Here is a 21,293-nt window from a genome sequence, read left to right as displayed (position 1 = left end):
AACAATCCTAATTTTCTCCAAAGGCTCTAGGGTGAAGACTCCTTTTTGTAGCTTTTTTCTGTAGTTTTTTCTTCTTTTTTTGCTAACCCTTCAGCAAAATGTTTTACTTAAATTGCTTAAACCTATATTTATTTTTGTTGGAAAGTCAGATATACACAGAGGAGGATCTCCCATCCATGATTTACTCCCCAAGCTGCTGCAACATTCAGAGCTGAGCCAGTGTGATGCTATGGACCCAGAGTCTCCTCCAAGTCTCCAACACAGTTGCAGGGTCCCAAGGTCTTGGGCTGTCCCAGCAACTTTCCCAAGCAGCAAGCAAGGTTTACAATGGTAAGCAGAACCGCCAGAATGAGATCTGGTGCCCCTAAGGAATCCTGGCAAGGACTTTAGCAGTTAGGCCAAATGCTTTTGGTCATTAATTTTAATTTTTTAAGGAATATTCAAATTATCACCCCTCTTCTTAGAAATACATTTGAACTTCTAATTTAAAGTGTATACATGAATAGGAACATAACTGTGCTTCCTCTTCAGCATGTCCCTTCTGTCTGAGTTGGATAATATTATAAATCATACCAATGTCTTGCCTGACTTCAAGTTTTGCTTATGCTCAGGGTAATCCTCTTGAATGCTTTATAAAAACACCAGGCTGCATTGCTTGCTCAACTTACTAACCTCTCAACTTTCACTAACATCTACTGATATAGTATTGAACATGGAGTTCACATTTGGTATAGATTAATAAGTTCTGAAAACGCACCAAAATGAGATACAATCATCCCATATGGCAAAGCCCTTATCCAATCTCCACATCAAACCCAGCTTCACATTAATACAAGTGGATAAAGCAGATGCTGGATCAAGTATTTGGCTCCTGCCACCAGGTGAGGTCTGGATATAGTTCCAGGCTCCTGATTATGCCCTGGGACACACCCATTGTTGTCAGCATTTGGGGAGTGAGCAGTAAGTATAATATTTTTCTGGGACTGTACTTTACTTCTTCTGAGTCACCATGTATTTCTATGAATAAAGTAGAATTAATTGAATTATTGGTCAGTTAATAATTACAAATATCCCCTAACATAGTTTCATTGCAACATCTAATGTAAAAAAGAAAAGTTGCTTATCCCCATCTGCTACTTTTGAAACCAGGCCCCAGGACATGTTAGATTCTATAGGTCTTGACTACCACAATTTCCCAGCTTCCCTCTGTTAGATAAGAAGCATCATTGAACTGTTTTTGAAGCAACAAATCAAGAATCTCACTTAATTGAGGCATTGGTGCTGCCTACATTAAAAGTTTGCAATCATTAGAATTACGAGTTCAGTTATTTCCACTATTTTCTGATTTATCTTACCCTAACTCCTGATAGAGTTCAGGAATGAATAAAGAGGTGTTGTACTTCTCATTGTACTCTGTGCAATAAACAATCACATCCTTTCTCACGCCAATACACTGTCCGTGATTAGATTTCTAAACACTAGGAAATCTAACCCAGAATGGGTGTCCTTTAGCAATTACTTTCTTCAGTTTTTGGGTTAATCTCTAGCACTGTATCAAAGAATAATTAATTCTAGATTTCATTGTAACCTCTAAAAGACAGAAATCTGCATGCTGCTTTCCTATACAGAGTCTATGAATCTGTCTTTTGATCAACTTCAGAACTTCTGAGGACAGAGAGGGAAAAATGCTGCCGCGGGATGTGAGTTCCCCACCTCACTACACCAACCTGCAATGTACCCAGGACAAAGCTCACAAAAACATTTACAAGGGTTGCTTGTAAGATCAGCCTATTATAAGTTAATGTTCAAACCCAAAGTTCAATCCTTGCATTCTTCCTACAGAGCAAAGACTGGAGAGACAAACGATTTCACAACACACACAAGGGAACATTCTACTTTTTTTCCTGTATTGACTCAAAGTCACAGAATAGTCAATAGAAGTCAGATTTTGAAAACATCTGGAGAATGTGACTTCAATAGTGATAAAAGGTATTATTTGTAGAGTAAGTGCATGACTTATCTTCTTCAGAGTGGGAAATATGAGCAATTTTTTGTCCTATTCCAACGGCACCATTCACTATAGCAGTGATAAACATTGGATGCAACATTTTAGACACATGCTGCGCTAGAACTATTACAATTAGCAATGACACCACTGGAATATCTGTCTCTCTTTCTCTGACACCTGCTATTTGTTAAGATTTCATGTCATACTTCCTCAAGTTGGACATAGAAGGCTCTGCTACTATGAGGTAACCTTTCCTTAGAAACTTCAATATTGTCCTGCCTCACTCCTACCAAGTATTAACAATTTACATTCACTGTACACTTTCTTTGGATGAGTAATGAGAACACTTAGTGAGAAATAACCTTTTGAAGCACTTTTAAGATTATGCATCTGAATGCTTCTTTCCCAAAGTTCAAACAGTGTTCCATGTTGGAAGATTGGAGGATTGAGTTTCACAAACATGTTCAGTCCCAACACACTCAGAAAGACTCCTCTGCTTCAAAGTAGACCTGTTACCTGCCATTTCCTCCAGTGCTCTGTGACCGTCAGGGATTTCCAACAGATCAGAGTGACTCTGACTGAAGGAACAGAATATCCCCAAAAGGGCAGCTTGAGCTTTCAATTAAAAATATAACAACCAGCAACAATGAATCCTCTCCTGTGAGAGTTATTGAGGAATTAACTGAGATTATGCATGCATAAGACCTAAAGATCTTAGTAAGTATTTCATACATGTTAATAATAATAATAATAATGGTAATAAACCTAAACAAATAGTTTTCCACCTCGGAATACTCAGAGTCAACCTTTGTCACATCAGTGCATAAAAAGATCTCTCTGACCTAGATAGAAACATGCAGAGACAGACAGAAATCAAGACAATCCCCTCCAATTACCCACATTACAGCATGTAAGGTTTGTATCTGCTGACAAGCATAGCAAAGCAATTAACACTCAATCTCTCAGTACCCTGGAGTTCACTTACATCTCTAGGAACTACAGTGCCAAATCCAAGCCTGGGCATAGAGTGCCCATCACTCAGCTTCACAGAACGATTGTGTTTGAGATCCATTCTCCTCCAAGCTGAAATAATCTGACTCTTTTCTTTTCCTATGAAACAGGTAGAGCACAGGCCTACAGCGTGTTCAGAGTATGGCACTCCACCAATAGGGGTGGATTGCAGCTTTCCGCACTTACATACGACTGCTAATCAGCCTCTTACAAAACACTGATCAATGAATTGGGGAAGTATACAGACTGAACTAGAAGATTCTGAGCTTCAGATTCCTGGGGTCCATTGGAATATTTATTAATTATTTAAACCCTGATGTTCAGTCTTATCTTGAGGATTTACTTTTCTAAGGAGGTCCTTAAGACAAAAATATGACAAATATTTGCATACAGCTGCCACATAGACTAGAGCATATTTTGCCATCATCATCATTACATAAAGGACACAGTCTCCCTGACCAACTGAGAGAAGGTCACTAGCAGCACAGATCAACCAGGACCGTGGACACAAGCTGAGATATACATCCTTCCTCTTCATTCTCTAAACTCGGAACAAGGACTTATGCAAAAGATATCCACTCATATCTGTGTGCTTTGCGATAAACACATTCTTTTCTCTACCATACTAATAGAAGTGACTGAATCTGTGCATACTGGCTGAGTGAACCCAGTTCGAGATATCACATGTTTTGTATCCCAAAAGTTTTGAGGATGCAGTCCATCAGGTTTAATCATGGAGAATTCACAAATTGAAAATCAGCTAACTGAATCTGTACTCTAAGTGTAGCCATCAACATCATCTTTTTGCAGTCTCCAGAAGTCAGTTCCAGACTAAATGAGCACTGGGAGTGCAGGTCAGTTGAAGGTTTCTATATATACTACTACAAACAGTTTGATGAGTGCTCTATACATTGATTTGATGTTACTTCCATTAACATGGCTTAAAAATCTGACAGCAGCAGAAAATATACATAATTTAGCATTTAGAGACTCCTGTTCTACTCTTTCCACTCACTATATTCAAAAGTATTCAGTGCACACTCCACCAGTCTAGACCACACTGAAGCAATTCTGAACTGAATAACCTGGAATACAAAGTGCACTAGGATATTCTACATGCAAATCAGCAGTTGCCAAAGGCCAAAACACAAGGCTGCAGATAGCCTCACATGGTAAAGGAGCTCACAGATGTTGCATGCTCACTTTTTTCTGCTCTCTGATTCGTGAGGATATGCAAATCTCAGGATCGAGGTAGCAGTCGGAATGGGAGTGCCACCTTAAACTATTGTCACCTAGTAGGGAAGTCTGACATCTTGATTCAGAAAATCAAAACTGTAAAGTTAAACATCAGCCCTTCCTTGATAAAAATTTATTCTTTGAACCTACGTACATCATGTCTCTACACCCTGGTTTGTGCAGTATAGGGGTTGGATTGTGGCAAATAACACCTGAATAGATATAAGATGAACATTTAATTTGTCTGGTACAAAATACAAAGTGAATAATGCAAATTGTTGGAAATCATGATGGCGGTCTGTAACAAAACATTTCCACAAACAATCATAAGTTTTGTGAAAGGCTCATTTTTTTTTTTATCCAGAGTAATAGTCAATTTAAACGAAATAAAGGAAAATAAAGAAGAATTAAAGATACTTAAAGAAAGATGAGTTAATATCCCAAAGAAAGATGTGTTAGACATCTTGTTTCCACTCTTTATGAAGAGCCCTTGCTTCCCAAATGTGGGGACTTAGATTTAACTGATCATAGTTGACAAGCTCAAAGTTTCCTCAGTAGTATGGAATACACAGGAACACACAGCAATACACTCTACTGCTAATCCATCTAACGGTCATTGTACTTGCTTAGATACTAACATTTGACAGTTCTCTCAAAAGATTATTTTTGGAACTATCAAGACAAACTTTATTCCCTTACCATTGTAGCATACAACAATTACAACTTTCTTCGATAGTCTCTCCTTTATTTCTATTTTAAAAATTTTTTGTCAAACTTTATTTCACATCTTTATCAAAACAATGGTTAATTTTAATAATCTCTGATTATTTCAAGGTTATTATGTTATTATATATGTTTGAAACGGACATATTGTCCATTTGATTATTGATATCATTATTATATGTTACCATTATTACTGTTTTCCATGGTACTATTTCATTGGCATGAAGATTCCTTTCCTTTCCCTTTGTTTCCTCCTTGTACCCCACAGTTCCTCCTGCCGTTTTTCCCATCTTCTGACAGTAATGTAGTTCTTAAGAAACAAAAGTTTAACTTTCTTTGAGAAAAAAAAGTTTTACTTTCTGCTTTTTAATCCCTTCCTTATATTAACTCAAATAAAGTTATTGTAACCAATTTTGATTCCATATTGTTTCTATCTCATCCTTCATCCAGTGTTTTAGGATATTTTGTTGACTCCAGCCTTAATGTAAATTCTTAGATATCTATCTTGTCCTAGCCCATATGCTTTATCATCTCAATTATTGTTTTACCTCAGATGATGGATAAACTGCTTTTTCTCCTATGTAGTATCCCTTTTTTGCATATATGTTTTATTTTTTGAAACAGCTAAAATTCAATTCTTATTTTGAAATTGTTCAATTTTCAAAAACACTATTTAAAAGAGTCAATAACAAGGCAAAGCATTTGGAAGAAGATATAGCTAACACAATAAATATTCATAATATTCATGTTTAAGGAAAAGAGAAAAGTGAACAAAATACAATAAGCATCTTAGAGAAACACAAATATCCCCAAAAAACAACAACAAAAAACCCAGTCCTTTTCTTTATGTGTAATTTTGGAAAGGCCAGATTAGATGCCATTTCAAAATCAAATCAGCAAAACTAAAAAAAAAAAAAAAAAAACTATGCTACCAATTGCTACACAACTGTATAATGAAGGCACTCTTACATACAAAGAACAAGACCACTCTGAAATGCAGTTTGATAACTCTTTCAGTTGAAAATCTATAATGCATACAGAAAAGTACAAACACGAAAGATTTTATCAATTTTATGAATATTTTCTTGCAAATGGATACCAGAAAAATAAAAGTTGTATAGCAAATTATTTAACACAGAAGCAAATTATGTATACTTCACAAACTCCTGTCAGTAGAAAGGCTAACAAAAAACTGGGATACAGTCATACAGTTAAATATTGATTATCCCACTGAGTGGAAAGAAGTTTGAGCTACATTTGTCAAAATTTGTGCTTATAATCAAAAGCCTGTTTTACAAAGGAGAAAAGTCACATGGAAATATGCACACAGTATGATTGCTCATATAAAACGTGAAATTTCTTTGTGGTTTAGGACAAGCCAAAACCAGCAAAAACACATACAGAGAAACAAAGACATGATAAGCACTAATTCAAAGTTAGGATGAATTTTAAATGAAAGGAAGTTACATAAAATGAAGAGATATGAAATAATCTTGAAAGGAATATACAATGTTCTACTCTTAATTCAGACATAGGTACAAGGCATTGTGTATTCCATTTTTCTTCTAAGTGTTCCTTATACTCTTTAGCATATGTATGTGAAATAATTTATGATAAATTTATAAAGCAGAAAAGTAAATGAATCTTCATAATTCACTGTATTAAACACAAAGAAGACAAAAACCTCAAAAACATTATGTAGATAGCAGGTTTTTCTGTATGTAGATAATTCTATCAGGGCCAAACCAGATAATTCAAAGATGATTGTTTCTTGTAAATATTGCATGTTACCTAGGTAAGCAACGTGAATTCCTCCTGGCCTCAGTTCTAATAAAATCTTGGCTTTCTTTCCTGTTCACACAGATATAGATAAGGGATGTCAATAAACTTCAGTCATACTTATTTAAATAAGATGATATAGGTAAACTAAGCTGGTCAAATTAATTGTACCCTATGGAATGGAAGACAAGGGTTACAATCCATTCTTGGATAGAAAAATATTTCTTTGTCTTACTGCTCATAAATGAGAAGCATTGATAATCACGTCAGTGACATGGGATGCAGACAATTTAGAAAGTCTCTGTGGAAAGAAAGTACTCTTGAAGACACTATTGAACTGCTGCTATGTCTAACTTCATGTGTATATGAAACAATAACCTTATTGTTTAAATGAAATTTGAGTAACTCTTTCTCTATTTACTACCCAAATCTGTCTGGTTGATGCAAGAACTTCATGAAAATGCTGAGCATAGGGGCAGAAAGAGAAGGCCATGATTGAAGAAAACACATTGAATTGACATCTTGTCACATGGATTCTAGATGATTAGTTCTCGTTGCCCCATATTAGTGACCTGCCTCCATGGTGAACCTTATTGGATAACTTAAATATCAAGGAATTGGAGTGGGCATGTGGCACAGCATTTAAAGAACCTTGACTGGGGTTGTTGTATCCTGTACCAGAAAACCTGGATTCACATTCCACCTGACATGCAGCTGAGTCTAGCTTTCCCTTCAAGTGCCCATAGGAAGACAACATTTCATTGCCAAAGTTCTTGGGTCACTGTCACCCACGTAGGAGGCCCACATTGAGTTCTTAGTTCCTGAATTTGCTCTGTCACTGACATTGGCAGAGTGAACCACTGGATAAAAGATCCATACCTCTCTCTCTCTCTCTCTCTCTCTCTCTCTCTCTCTCTCTCCATTGAAATATAAAATATAATCTGGAGCACAAAGCATATTATAAACAGTTTTGGTGAGTACATAAATGAACAAATACCATAGTAGAGCATAACGATTACCAACACAAACATGGATGAATGAGTAAGTGACTTAAAATGAGTATTAATGTAGCAGGTAAGAAGCCCAAGCCCGTATGTGAACACTTGGAATAACAGCAGGGCTCTGTTCCCAGGAACAGCCGGTGCTAATGCACAATGGTATGGACATTGTGTTGTGCAGTAAGCAGTCCTTGCCAGAAATCTAAGACTCTTGGCTGGAGTTCCTGGCTCCTGGGAATGTGCAAGAAGCCGGTAGATGGCTCTGCCTGTCTCTATATTACTCCTTGTCTATCACATTGCCTTACTAATAAAACATAATTTCTAGAAGAAATAAGAAAATACAAATAAAACAGAATTCTATCTATAAGAAAATCAAGGGTGTAAATGCCCCAGAACTGTAATATTTCTCTGTGACAGACAATAATTTACTGTTATCCTCTATAATTTATTGTTTTTCCTCAAAAACCTAACATATAAATTACTAATAGTTTTTAAAAAACAAAGAAAATAGACATTTTTAGTTAAAATTTTATTACTTCCTATGACAAAGGCATCCACCAGAGATACAGACACTACTGATTAGTCACACCAAGGAAAGACAGATACTCTCCGCAATGTTTCAAAGGCAAATATTCCAGATCAACATTCCAAACTTCACGATCAGTATTCTTCATTAAATGGATAATTAGGGTGATTAGCAGCACTGAAAGAAAATACGTGATATTAATTTAAGTTTTTGTACTGCAGGATGGGTTACTAAATAATTCAGCTAAAATATTGTAAAAGCCATATTCATAAATATAAATTCTGATTCAACACAAGTGCTCATATATCTAAGCTCTATGATGATGTGCAAATTTCTCTTGCATACCTATTCCAACAAATCAAGGTGGCATACAGATTCATTGATATTGCAAATGCTAAGAAATGGAGCAAAAATGTTAGGGTCAAGTCACGCTGAGATGCAGTTTTTGTGCTTAGATCAAGAGAATGGTGGCAGAAACAGCTTTGTTGTTCATTCCCATTCATTCATTCAGTCCTCTGATAGTGGGCATTCTCAATGATACATGCTCCTCCTTTAAGGACTTATCTATTGAGTACACAAACTGCCACTGTTCTGATCAACCCCAAAGTGAAAATACACACAGATACAAAGCATATAAGAGGGAAAATCTAGAGTGTGTTGAGCACTTCACTTAAATTGCCTGGAGAAGTGACAGGAATAGGTACAATATGGTATAATTAGAAAACAGTTTCATAAATATTCATGTGATTCATCTACTTGGCAGCAACTAGAACCAATTGCACATCAAAGGTTAATAGATCATTATAATATGTATGCTCATGTAATAAACTATTGCAGCATTGTAATGATCCCACATGTGTTGTGGCTATTCTTTAACATCTACTTCCAAAATAAACAATGGATATCTGGAATCACAGATTTTATTGAATTAGAAATGTTTATAAAGCAAGACAGAGCTAGACATGTCATTTTTTGATATTCACATGACAAATCTAATATTTCTTATATCTTACTTATGCACTTTTCATACTTGGTAGCTACCACTTTTGTGTGCAGAGTTGAAACAGTGAAACTAGCAGACATTTTTTGTTTGTATATTGCAACCCAAAAGGAAACTCATACTTGGAGAAGATTGCAATATCAGAATATTATTTTTCTTTCTTTACTAAGCATAAAGCTTTTTACAAGTTTACCTAAAGGAAACAATTCATAGGTCCACTTGGACAAATACAAATTTCAGCATCATTACTCTTGTCCTTCTAGATCAGTATAAGTCAAATAGGAATGATGGATGACAAGCACTCAGAGTTGAGATACTTGAACTGATTACCTAGACAAATATTAAATGACCATTGGGTAGATCCTACAACATAAGTATTCAAAGAAAAAGGAGGAATACCATATTTCAGTATACTCAGAATAATAAACAATGTAAAACTGTCAGGGACAGGTATGTGAAACACCGGCATAAGTCACCTCTTGAAATACATATATCCTTTATTAAATGTGCCTGCTTTGAGCCAGCCACTAGATGGTAGCCTAATACTTGGGTTCCAGCAACCCATTTCAGTAACTTGGGAACAGTCACTGCCTCTGAACTTCAGTCTGGCCTAACTCACTGTTTCTCTCTTCCTCTCTCTCTCCTAATTTCTTTTCTAACAATGAATAAATACTTAACAATGAATACACCAAATTACTTATTTTAGAATCATCCACTTAGTATTTGACCACTATCCACTTAGCAACAAATAAGGGAGGATTTTTGCAAAATAGAATGAACTACTGATCCTTGCGACTATTTCCATGAATTTCACTGAATTTCTGAACAAAAGAAATTGAAAACAAGATCATATGTAGAACTGCTTTCATATAATGTACCAACGAAGGAAAACTTAATCTGAAGTGACAAAAATACCAGAAAACTGCTGCTCTGTTGCAGAGTTGAGATTCATTTCCCACTTCCTGTCTCTGGCCAGCCATTCTGCTATTGTGGGTGTTTGGAGAGTGACCAAGAGGTGGAAATTCAGTCCATCTGTCTGGAACTTTCTTTGAATCATAAACATACAATGCCGATAGTGCAGTGTGGTAAGTCACTGCTTTGGACGCCTGTATTCCATATCCTATTGCTGATTAAATCCATGCTCCTCTGCTCCTGAGTGAGAATCATGTGTATGCATCTAGGAAAGCAGAACATAAGAGCTCATGTACTGTGGTCCCTGACACCCATGTGGGAGATCCAAATGGACTCTTGACTCCTGGTGTTGGACTGTGTAGCATATGAGAGAATCTGAGGTGTCAAAGAGCAGATGAAATTTTTCTCTCTGTGTGTTTCATTCTGCCTCGATCTCCCTCTCTCTGTTTCTCGGTGAACCTCGGTGAACCTTGGTGTTTGTACATGGGAATTGCACCACACTATCTTCCACTTATTTTTTATGTTTTATCTTGTTTAATCATCAATAGAATTGCAGGCACAGGTTAACTCTTTCATATTCTCCTTACCAGCTTGGATCTCTTTATGATCCCAAGGCGCTGTAAGCAACAAGAGCAATGTCCTTGGACTTGCAGTACTCCAGAAGTTTGCTCTGGTTCAGGTAAGCATGACATTCCACCTGTCACAAACATGTCAAGAGCAAATGATATTAGAATACATGAGCCAGCATCACAGGAAACATGTAAACTGCTTGAGGGAACTGTAACCTAAAAGCCAATTTCTCTGTTTATATTCCAACTCTACTTCTAATACCACATTAGTGTATGTATTACATAAGTAACTATGTTATTTTCCTATGAGCCATCTGATTATCTCCTATTCTCAGCAGGTGTCAAATGAATGCAACAAATTTATTCTTACTTTTTAGTTTTATTCATATAAATATTTTTTGTCTCCGTATCTGACTTTCCAATAAAATTGTATAAATATTTAAAAATAGATCTAATCACTGAAATTCAGTAGAATAAGTTTGATGATCCAAAGTTTGTTGTAGTCAGTATGCTTATGTACTGAGTTGATAAACAAAATCTAGCTGGAATACAGTGTTAACACTGGCAGAGCAAGTGCAGCCTGCTCTGCCACCAACCAGTTCTATTAATAAGGCTGCACCATTGTCTAAAATGATCTTATCTAAGAAACTCAGGAAATGTTGCAAAGTGGGGAATAACTTACTAGCTTCTTTAGGCACAGAGAAAATTCGAAATTTTTATTAGCATACACAGTTCAGCAGATTCTCCCAATGAAAGGAGTATGTTTCACTGAAAAAAAAAAATGCTGCCCATTTGGTATTCCTGTAGGAATAACACAGATTCTCAATGAGAAATGTCTGCACGCAGTGGTTAATTTCTTCACTTTTTGATATGCAAAAATGAACAATCCAATATTATAACAGGCAAATTTCCATATGAACCCATTCTCATAACATTTGTAGTGCAAGTTTCCTTAATAAAAAATATCCTCAGAAAAAATATCCTGATTCAGCCAGGAAACTCCAAATAAGTTATATAGTCAGACTCTGTTCCCAAACCTTTTGAATCGGGGAAAAGTACTGGTAAGTGTATCTCTGAGGTAGATGTATTTGTGCAAATTCACCAAAAGAAGTTGAATTAGTAATCTTGTAGGTGAGAGCTTTGTGGTTCTGAGCAAGCTTTCAGGAGTTGCTTGTGCTAATATTAGGGGCTATAAGTCTTTCTGTTGAATTACAGATAAACTGGACAAATGGAGCAATCTCTTGTTTTATGGCAATTTCATCTTAGATAATCCTAGGAAACTAATTTGTTCATATTATTTTCCTTGAAGGAGCTCTTTTCACACAAAATTTTGCTTAGAATGACACTCTGCAATATCTACAATAAAGTTAGTCACACAGCAAAAATTAGTCACACTGAGGACCGACTCGTCATAATTGTCACAAGCCGAGACAGGTTTGAGAGGGATCAGTCATCAATCTGTGAAAGCCCCCAAAGAGGCCAGTGTTTGAGAAACGCTACTAATATGTTAGTTCTCATTCCCACAAGACTTTCATGTGGGCATTAGGATAAACCTATCCAGCGTCTGCATTTCTAATTACTTCTTTTGCCAAATTTAATATAATTGTTGGATCCTCCAGTGGCCCACTGAGCTGTTTGGAAATGTATAAATGAAAAACTAATTAAAAATTTAAAATATATCCCATTATATCTATTTATCTCTCTCTATATATATACATGTGTGTGTGTGTGTGTACACATATGTATACACATATGTCATAATATGGCTTCCTATCTAATTTTCACAATGTGCTGAAATGTTCTCTGACACACAGGAGTGTGAAAAAATTTAGCTGAATGTTATTTCAAAAGGATTTAATCTAATCTTGCTGTCAATGACATACTTATTCAGAGTAAAGTAATACACAAAACTCTTGCTTCATCTGAGATGAGATCCTTAATGGGTCATAGCTCAATTTTGATTTGAGATGTGATCATTTTCTGTGTCCAGCCCATAAACTTCAACCTCCAGCAGTATGAAGTTCCCAAAAGATCTTTAGAGTATGATTCATCCTTTGGGTGGTTTCTGACATGAAGACTTGTGCATCAACAGCATTTTATCTGATGTAAGGGAGTACAAATCTAGAAATTCTGTCTTTGAACTAAAATCTTGGTCAGAGAGTCAGAGAATCTATAAACCTGTAGTTAGGAAGAGAGAGGAACCCTAAGCTTAAGAATGTGTCCTCTAGCAGCTGGAAAGAGAAACAGCAGATTCCACTTAAACTTCAATAAGAAACACAAACTTCCCCAAACCTTCATTTTGGAGGATTGAATCTGATATCCATGCCTGACATTTCTCTGTTTCTCTCTTAGCCCTGTCTTCATCACATCATCACCTTCAAGTGTCCTCATAACTATGTTTTTTACCAGAGCTTCCAGAATGCTGCTCTTTCTGCCATCACAAATTATACTTGCTTGACTGCATTTGTTTCTTCTGTGATATTTATAGTCTCTGATCTTGTTCATTCATTGAAAACATTCTCTGTCAAGAATTCCTCTTCTCCCACACTTTCTTGAATTCGCCATATTCAACCTCTTGGCCCCAGCATCATATCCAAAATGTTCTTGAGACAAGTCCAATTCCAACACAAATAATCATTTTCCATTCTCATATGACTTATGTTACTGACATGTGTCTGTTCTCTCAAAAAACATTTTTGTTTATTATCCATCAAGACAGAACTCTCCTCTTACATTGTACCATATGAGAGTTAGATTATTATTGTCTTTGCTCTTCTCCTTTCTCTATTTATAACCAATCATTTTGTTATGTAAAGAAAATGCTTGTTTCTCATTTATTCTTTATCTATTTTCACTCATTTTATCAATCCGTTGTGATTGGTTAATGTCCTGACTGAAGCAACCATTTTTTGCTAATGCCCAAAAACATATGTTTGCCATACACTGTTCTCGACCTATGAGTTTATATGCCCAGTGGATTCTTTGGCCTTCACACTTGAATGAATAACAGGAATCTCAAATACACCATGTCTAACATTCAATTTCATATCATCTGGACCACTCATATCTTTGTCTTGTCAGTACCCTGCATTCCTTCCAGTCAATGACTCAACTAAATATTTTTGGGCATCTTTGAAATATTTTCCCCAGATCACCATACATTCAATGTGTTGGCATGTTTTATTGACTACATCCTTAAAATAATTCCTTGTATCTCTATCTGGTCAATATCTTGGAAGTAGCTTCTTCTATGTTAGGCAGTCTTACCATCCATGTCAGACACCTGAATTGAGTTCCTGGCTCCCAGACATTTGGGGTGAACTAGCAGATGGGAGATCTCTGCCTATTTATATCTCCTTGCCTATGTCCCTCCTTTCACATGAAACAAATAATTTGTAAAGGAATTGAATAAATCAACATCATGCTGTGATTTCCCATGAGAGAAACATAACACTGGAATTTCTAAACAACATTGATATCTTGGAAAATACTTAATGTTAAGCAAACAGAATGTATAAAATCTGTAGTTGAAGATGTGCTGCATTTTATAAGTAAAATTACAAAACGAAATAATTTATAAAAATCATGAGGGAAAATTAAAAAAAACAAAAGTATTTTTAATGTGAGAATATAATTTATTTTTATCCTCTATAATTTCCTTTTTTATTCCAACACTTGCATATCATTTATTTTAATAATCAGGCAAGCTCATATTTAAAAATTCATTAGTGTATAATATGACAAGGCAATTACTGCTTTTCAGTCACATCTAACAGACACATCCTTTCTACAATGTCTAGGTTGAGAATAGTCTGGTATCAATGTCCCCATGCTTCATGGTCAGTATTCTTCCAAGAATGGATAATTGGGGTGATTACGAGCACTGGAAAAAATAGAGATAAGAATGAGTTAAATAAGTGTTTGTAAAAGAGAGAATACTACATTCATTGATTAACTCTGCATATTGAAACGGAGAATTCCTAAAAGATTCAGCTAAAATGTTCAAAAAGATAAATTCACACACATCCTCTGATTTCTATTGAAGCACTCATCCATCCCCCAACTCTCTGGGGATGTGCATGCCCAATTCCAAAACTCTGGCTATAAAATCAAGGCGGCATATAGATTGATTGACCTTTCCAGAAGCTACAAAAGATAGAATTGAAACATTATAGTCAGCTCAACCCCACCCACAGCTTTTGTGCTTAGATGATGAAAATGGTGGCAGAAACAGCTGGGTTTTTCTTTCCAGCACATTCGCTCAATCCTTAAGGAACGTTCTTTCCTTAAGGAACATTCACTCTATTGAGGAGGCAAAATTTAATTCTAAGACCTACAAAGCTGATTAGCCTTTTCTTATATATATTTCAAGGGAACAGATGGTAGTGTTAATTGTCTGCTTATCAATTAAAACAATTGTGTTTGTTGTCAGAATATCTGGGTTTAATGCCACTCCCTGGCTTGAGATCCAAACATCTTGCTAATGCAGACCCTCAGAAGGAGAGATGAGGGCTCAAGCAATTGGCCCCCTACCAAACATAAGAGCATTAGGATGGGATGGCAACTCCCAGTTCCAGACATTAAAGAAAAATGGAAAATCACTTCATAGATTTAAAAAATCTAAAGCTGTATCACAATCTAAAAACAAGTTTTAATAGACAAAGGAAAATGTTTGAAAAAAATGGTATGTATGAAATACATGTAATCTGTTCTCTTTATACAAATTAACAAACACTAAACCTAGGCAATATCAAAGCTTTTATTGCAAGTTGTTATAATAAAAAAAGATGGGCGGGTTCTTTTGAAATCCTTCCTTATAGATTGACTAGTTACTCTACCTATTTTCATTTTATTTATTCTAATCTATAAATTCCATTCTAAATATCTCTGATTAATTAGACTCTTTTTTACTAAATCTGAAACCATGAAGTAATTAAATGGAGTATTGTGTTTGCAGTAAATCAGGTGGGAAGGTATAGAATGCTTCCCTGAGACTGTTAGGCAGAAATGACATAATTTTAAAATTTAGAGAAATGCCAAAGGATCTTTATTTTTATAGAAAGACTAATTTATTTTAGTAATCTGGTCACAATACATCCTAATAAGATTAAATATCTCAGAAAAACATTAGTTGTGTTTGAGGAAAAGAAGGCCAAGGAAGATATTAGATTGGAAAAAATCAATGAAAAAGGAATTCCATAGGTTTGGAAAAGTGTCACTGAACTAACAGGGTAGGAAGAAAAATAAGACTCACTAGGAAGAAGTATTTGGGCTTCTTCCTCTCATTGAGTCTTATTTCTGCTTCCAATGTCATCAGAACAACAGTCAGGAACCCTGAAGGTCTTCAGAAACAGAAGAACACTAAACTTCCTATGAGACTAAGGAGAGGAGCTTTCTTTGGTCCTTACTTAGTTTCAACTTTTGCTCTCCACCCTCTTTTGCAAAGACCATCAGGGTCGCTCTGGAGTCCAAAAAATTAGATCAGATACACAGACCGAGAGAAATAAGGAAAGCTTAGAACAGACAGGAAATGGTCAGCGTGGACTCACACATATCTTACTAGGTAGGACACAAAGATCAGTTACTCCTCTGTAAGGTATTGAAGGTTTCTCTGCACACCCCTCTGTTGGGGGGCACTAACCATTTCCTGCCCTGTGATTGGCCCTTTGCCCTGAGTGGTGTGCCTTGGTTATCTTTAAGTTGATTGGTCAGGTTTGACAGATAAGCAGGGGGCTTGGCGGGGGAGGGGCTGGAGCGTAAGGGTCATAACGGTCATAACGGTGATAACGGTCACAACGGAAGATCGGAATAAAGTGCCGGGGAGACTCTCTCAAGTGTCGGGTGATTTCTTCCGCGGGATGGGAGGACCCCTGATACCCCTCCTAAAATTGTTCTGCTCCTCAGCCATTAATATATGGCTTGTTAGAGTTATAAGCTTGTTTAGACCATCCTAAGATTCACAAAGTTCAGTAAAAATCAAGCTTGAATTCTACAAGCTGCTAAATATAAAAATGAAAATAGCCACGAGACAGCTGAATAGCACCCTATGAACATTTTTAGGTTTATGGCAGCCAGTTGTGTATATACTAAAATTGAGATGTGAAGGAAATAGTTACAGGATCTGGTTAAGAACTTGCATTTTCTAACATATTAGTCACTCAATATCATGTTAATTAACATCATGAGGCTGCTAATTTCCATGTTTCTTTCTGTTGTTGAAGTTGTATAGTGGTATCTCATTGGTAGGGATATTATCCTGCCAGCTCTACATTTGGATCAAGTATGCTGCCCAATGAAACTGTTGAATTTATCTGGCCAATAAGAGGCTGGATTTTCCTCGTGGTCCATGCCTGCAATGAAGGAATCATGACTGGTTATGATCTACACTACTGTAAAAATACAGAGGAATTTAATATTGAGGGAGGGTGTAGGGAGGGGTTGGGGAAATGCCAGGGCCTATGAAACTGTGTCATAGAATGAAATTAAAAAAAAAACAAACAATCACTATGACTCATCCCATGAATACATAAATCCATAAATATTTTCCTTCCATAGCCCAAATTCTTTATAATTATATTGTATAAAGCTAAGATATAGACAGAAATAAAGGCCAGGCCTCATTTTTATTCATTATTGATTGTTCTCATAAGTTCATTTGTTTCATCTGTAGCATATACTTAAGAAAAATTATTTGTAAACTATTTAAAAGCAAGGACGTGGCACAATACCCAAGTGGCTAAAGTCCTTGCCTTGCATCCACTGGATTCCCACATCAGCAATTATTTCTTATCCCAGGAACTCTAATTCCCTTCCAGCTCACTGCTTTTGACCTGGGAAAGCAGTCAAGGATTCCCCCAAAGACATGGAACCCTGCACCTCAGTGGGAGACCTGGAAGATGTTCCTGGCTCTTGGCTTCACATTGGCTCAGCTCTGGCCATTGCTGCTATTTGGAGAATGAACCAGTGAATAGAAAAGCGATCTTTATCTCTGTGTTTCCTTCTCTCTGTAAATCTGACTTTCCAATAAAAACAAGTAAATCTTTAAAAAAATTAAAAATTGGGATCCCTCAGATCTCTACAATCTGCGACTTATGCATAAATGATACCTGATCACAGTGCTTCTGTACTATAACCTAGATCCATAATGTAAACTCTGGCTGTTTTCCTAATGATCTTCCATGATCCTTAAACCATTCTGCAGGCTCAGAGGTTCAGCCTCAGAAGAAATTTCTGCTGTGAATTCTACAAAAGAGATCCTATTTCATATAGAGCCCCAAGCAGGGCCTGTCTTCCTTAATTAGAGAAGACTCATTCCCATTGAAATCTTTGGGCACAAGGGAACAATCTGTGAAATAATCCACATGGGTCACTTACAATGGCATATCATAGTATCGAACATTTTTGTTGATGCCGTCGAGTTCTTTCATGTCCTCTGCAGTCAGTTCAAAATCAAACACCTGCAAGGGATGAAAGAATGACATTGAGACTGCACATAGAAGCTACCTTCTACCTGGAAATGTCAGAGTTTTCCAGGATAAGGTGATAAAGAAGGAATCAAGGAAAGCAATTTCATCACCATTGCCAATGAAAGAAATTCTGAGTACTTTCAAGTCTGAGCTCTGTTACCTGTATTTTCAGACATAAAATTCTTCAATTCCCAGTCTTACTAATAAGTAAAGGCAAATTATTTCACAAACAAATGTGCAGTTGGGCAAAGTACCTAACTACTGACTTTGTGAAAGATTTTTTTTTCTCTTTCTATTTTTACTATCTCCTTCAACTTTTCCCAAGCTTTCTCTAAAGCAAGTCTTGGAACATGGACTTAAACTTTCCCCAGTCTGTTTAACTCAAATAAAACACAGTCTTTTCAAAGATTGTACCTCATTGTTTTCTCATTTCAAACTTTCCAAACACTGTGTATTTATAGGATGTGTTTCTTCCCTACTAAACATTCTTGTATTGCCTTTGTAAACTTACATACCTGATATGTTTAAGAATCCTCCTATTGAACAAACTGAATCCTCCCTATTGACTTATTGAAGTCAAGTGTTACATTCTTGTTGGCATCATGTACCCATGAATACCAAAAGGTAGAGATATTGTGCAAAAATATGAGAATCAATAACTGCAACAGGAAAATAATATCACAGCACACTGGACTGTATCTATGCATCTGCATCTGTGTTTCTATATATCAGCCTGTCAACTATCTGTCTCATTTCTCTATTTATACATATGCATATATGTCTTATCCTCATATATGTTATCTATACATTAATAACAGATATTCAGCATTAATTCACGTACTCATCAGAACAATTTTAAAATACATTCATGAATTAAATGCTTTTTATAGGCACATAATTTAAGATATGGAGTTGAATAAAATAAAGCAAAATTATTATTTGAAAGTTTTCACATAGAAAGTAGGCTGAGGATTTTTCTTAAATTTATTCAATGAATCTATATTTACAAACTTTTAAAAATCCATTTAAATTCTATGCACCTACTGGTATTTTTAAAAAAATTAAACTCATAATAAAACTTTAATTTGTCATGTTACAATGGGAAAGACTTTACAAATTTCTTAATAGCCTCTAAACAAAAATAGATAATTTGTGTAAGATCTGGATATAAATAAGGAAGCATTTAGGAAATGGTGTTACATACTGAACTTGAGGTGTTTCTCCCTTCCTACATGCCAAGATCTCTAAGCCATGGAAAGGGTTATAAGATTGCTTGGCAGGGTATCATTTCGTCAGTCCTCAAAGACTAATTTAATTTAATAAAAAACTAATTCATAGAGCCAAGCCAAGTGGTAATATGATTAAAACACAAATGTAATGTAGCACTTCAGTTCTTTACTAAAGAACTAATTGCATTTGAACTTGAGCTTAACATTCAATAAGGAATGCATATAGAGAAGGTGAAAGATAAGAATCAGGAGTCTTAGGAATTTTTACTACATGAAAGGACTCACTCACAAAACACAAACAAATATTAAAACAGATAAAAATTAAATTAAGATTGATGCCACACAACCAGTACATTGCCAGTCTACATGTGAGGTATCAATACTTTGGACTGTGAATACAAAGCTACCTACTCTTCCAATTTTTCTCATATGACTCTGGAATGGATTTACAGGAATAATAGGAGGAGACATAAACTCTCAGGCAAGAGAAGTTATGCTAATTCAGTTCCCATGCATCCCTCTTTAGAGACGCTGCTTGATGTTTACCTGAAGATTCTCTTTGATTCTCTTCTCATTGAAGCTTTTGGCCAGGGCTACCACCCCTCGCTGCAGAAGGTAGCGCAGGGAAACCTGACCTGGTGTGCGATTGTGTTTCTTGGCAATGGCATTCAAGACGGGGTCTTCCAAGAGAGGTGGAATACTCACATTATTCCTAGAGTGTAAAAATACACAGATACAGAGGATGTAAGATGGAAAGCCTGAACTGAATTGACCTTTCAGTACAAATTCACCAGAAATTTGATAGAGATGCATCATATGATATGGATAAAATTAGTTTAGAGAATATTTATGAGATTCATTTGTAGTGACAGGCCCTGAAAACAACTAAAAAGGAACTCGGGGCATGTTGGAGTAACCTAGGGACTCAGGTCCTTGCCTTGCATGCACCAGGATCCCATATGGGCACTGCTTCTAATCTATTAAAAAATAATAATAAAACAACTCTTTAAAAGTATACCCAAAGGTTATGGGATAATGGTTACACTATTTAAGAAGATTTGAATATGTAGACTCTGAGACAAAAAAGAAAATATAACAACAGATACTTAGGACATACACAGGATAATGAGGAAATATTACATCAACTTCACACCAATTAATCAGAAGACCTAGAAGAACCAGAGTTTTGGACACATACCATTTACCAAATTGAGTCAGAAGACCATTAATATTCTAACTAGACCTATAATGGGAACAGGGATTGAACCTGTGACAAAATCTTTGCCAACAAAGAAAAGCTCTAGATAGATTTCTACAATGCTGAATTCTACCAAATATTTCAGGAAGAATTTAACCCCAATCCTCTGCAAGCTATTTAAAACAATGGAAAGGGAGGCAATCTTTTCAAACTCTTTCTAGAAAACCAACACCACCTTAATACCAATGCAAGGTATAGTCACAACAGAAGAAGAGAACTACACACTAATATCCTTGAAGAACATATATACAAAAATCAGTAACAGAGTACTAACTCTCAGAGTCACAAAAATGCATCTGGCTAAAAACCCTGAAAAAGGTAGGCATAAAAGGAGAATACTACAACAAAATTAAAGCAACATATAAAACAACAAAACAAACAAAGCAGTGCCAGCATCATATTAAATGGGGGAAAGACTGGAAGCTTTTCTACTAATATGTGAAACTAGACATGGATGCACTAAACACAGCTCTTCACCATAGTATTGGAAGTCACTGCCAGAGCTATTACACAAGAAGATGAAATTAAAGGGATTCAAATCAGATATGAGGAGTTAAAATTATCCCTGTTCAAAGACA

The 21,293-nt window shown here is 35.9% G+C and overlaps 1 protein-coding gene across 4 annotated transcripts in view; it reads right to left on the bottom strand.

Annotated features, from left to right (window-relative positions):
- The window catches only part of LOC121161958 (aldo-keto reductase family 1 member C15-like), a 55,524-nt gene that overhangs the window by 12,607 nt on the left and 21,624 nt on the right, over nucleotides 1–21,293 (bottom strand). For 2 of the 4 annotated variants that reach the window (XM_040988688.1, XM_040988690.1), the window contains exons 7-9: nucleotides 20,004–20,169; nucleotides 18,137–18,219; nucleotides 14,428–14,645 (exon numbers count right to left, since the gene is read on the bottom strand). In XM_040988688.1, coding sequence (XP_040844622.1) covers nucleotides 14,603–14,645; nucleotides 18,137–18,219; nucleotides 20,004–20,169 — 292 coding nt within the window. In that variant the 3' untranslated portion in view covers nucleotides 14,428–14,602. Of the gene's footprint in view, nucleotides 1–2,993; nucleotides 14,646–18,136; nucleotides 18,220–19,979; nucleotides 20,170–21,293 lie in introns of those variants that run through there. The other 2 variants (XM_040988691.1, XM_040988692.1) reach the window with 2 other exon arrangements.

This window comes from Ochotona curzoniae, unplaced genomic scaffold, assembly GCF_017591425.1.
Source record: "Ochotona curzoniae isolate NIBS_2020 unplaced genomic scaffold, NIBS_Ocur_1.0 contig_4959, whole genome shotgun sequence".
NCBI lineage: Eukaryota > Metazoa > Chordata > Mammalia > Lagomorpha > Ochotonidae > Ochotona > Ochotona curzoniae.
Note: the sequence above shows the minus strand (reverse complement) of the source record. Positions and strands in the feature narration are given on the sequence as shown.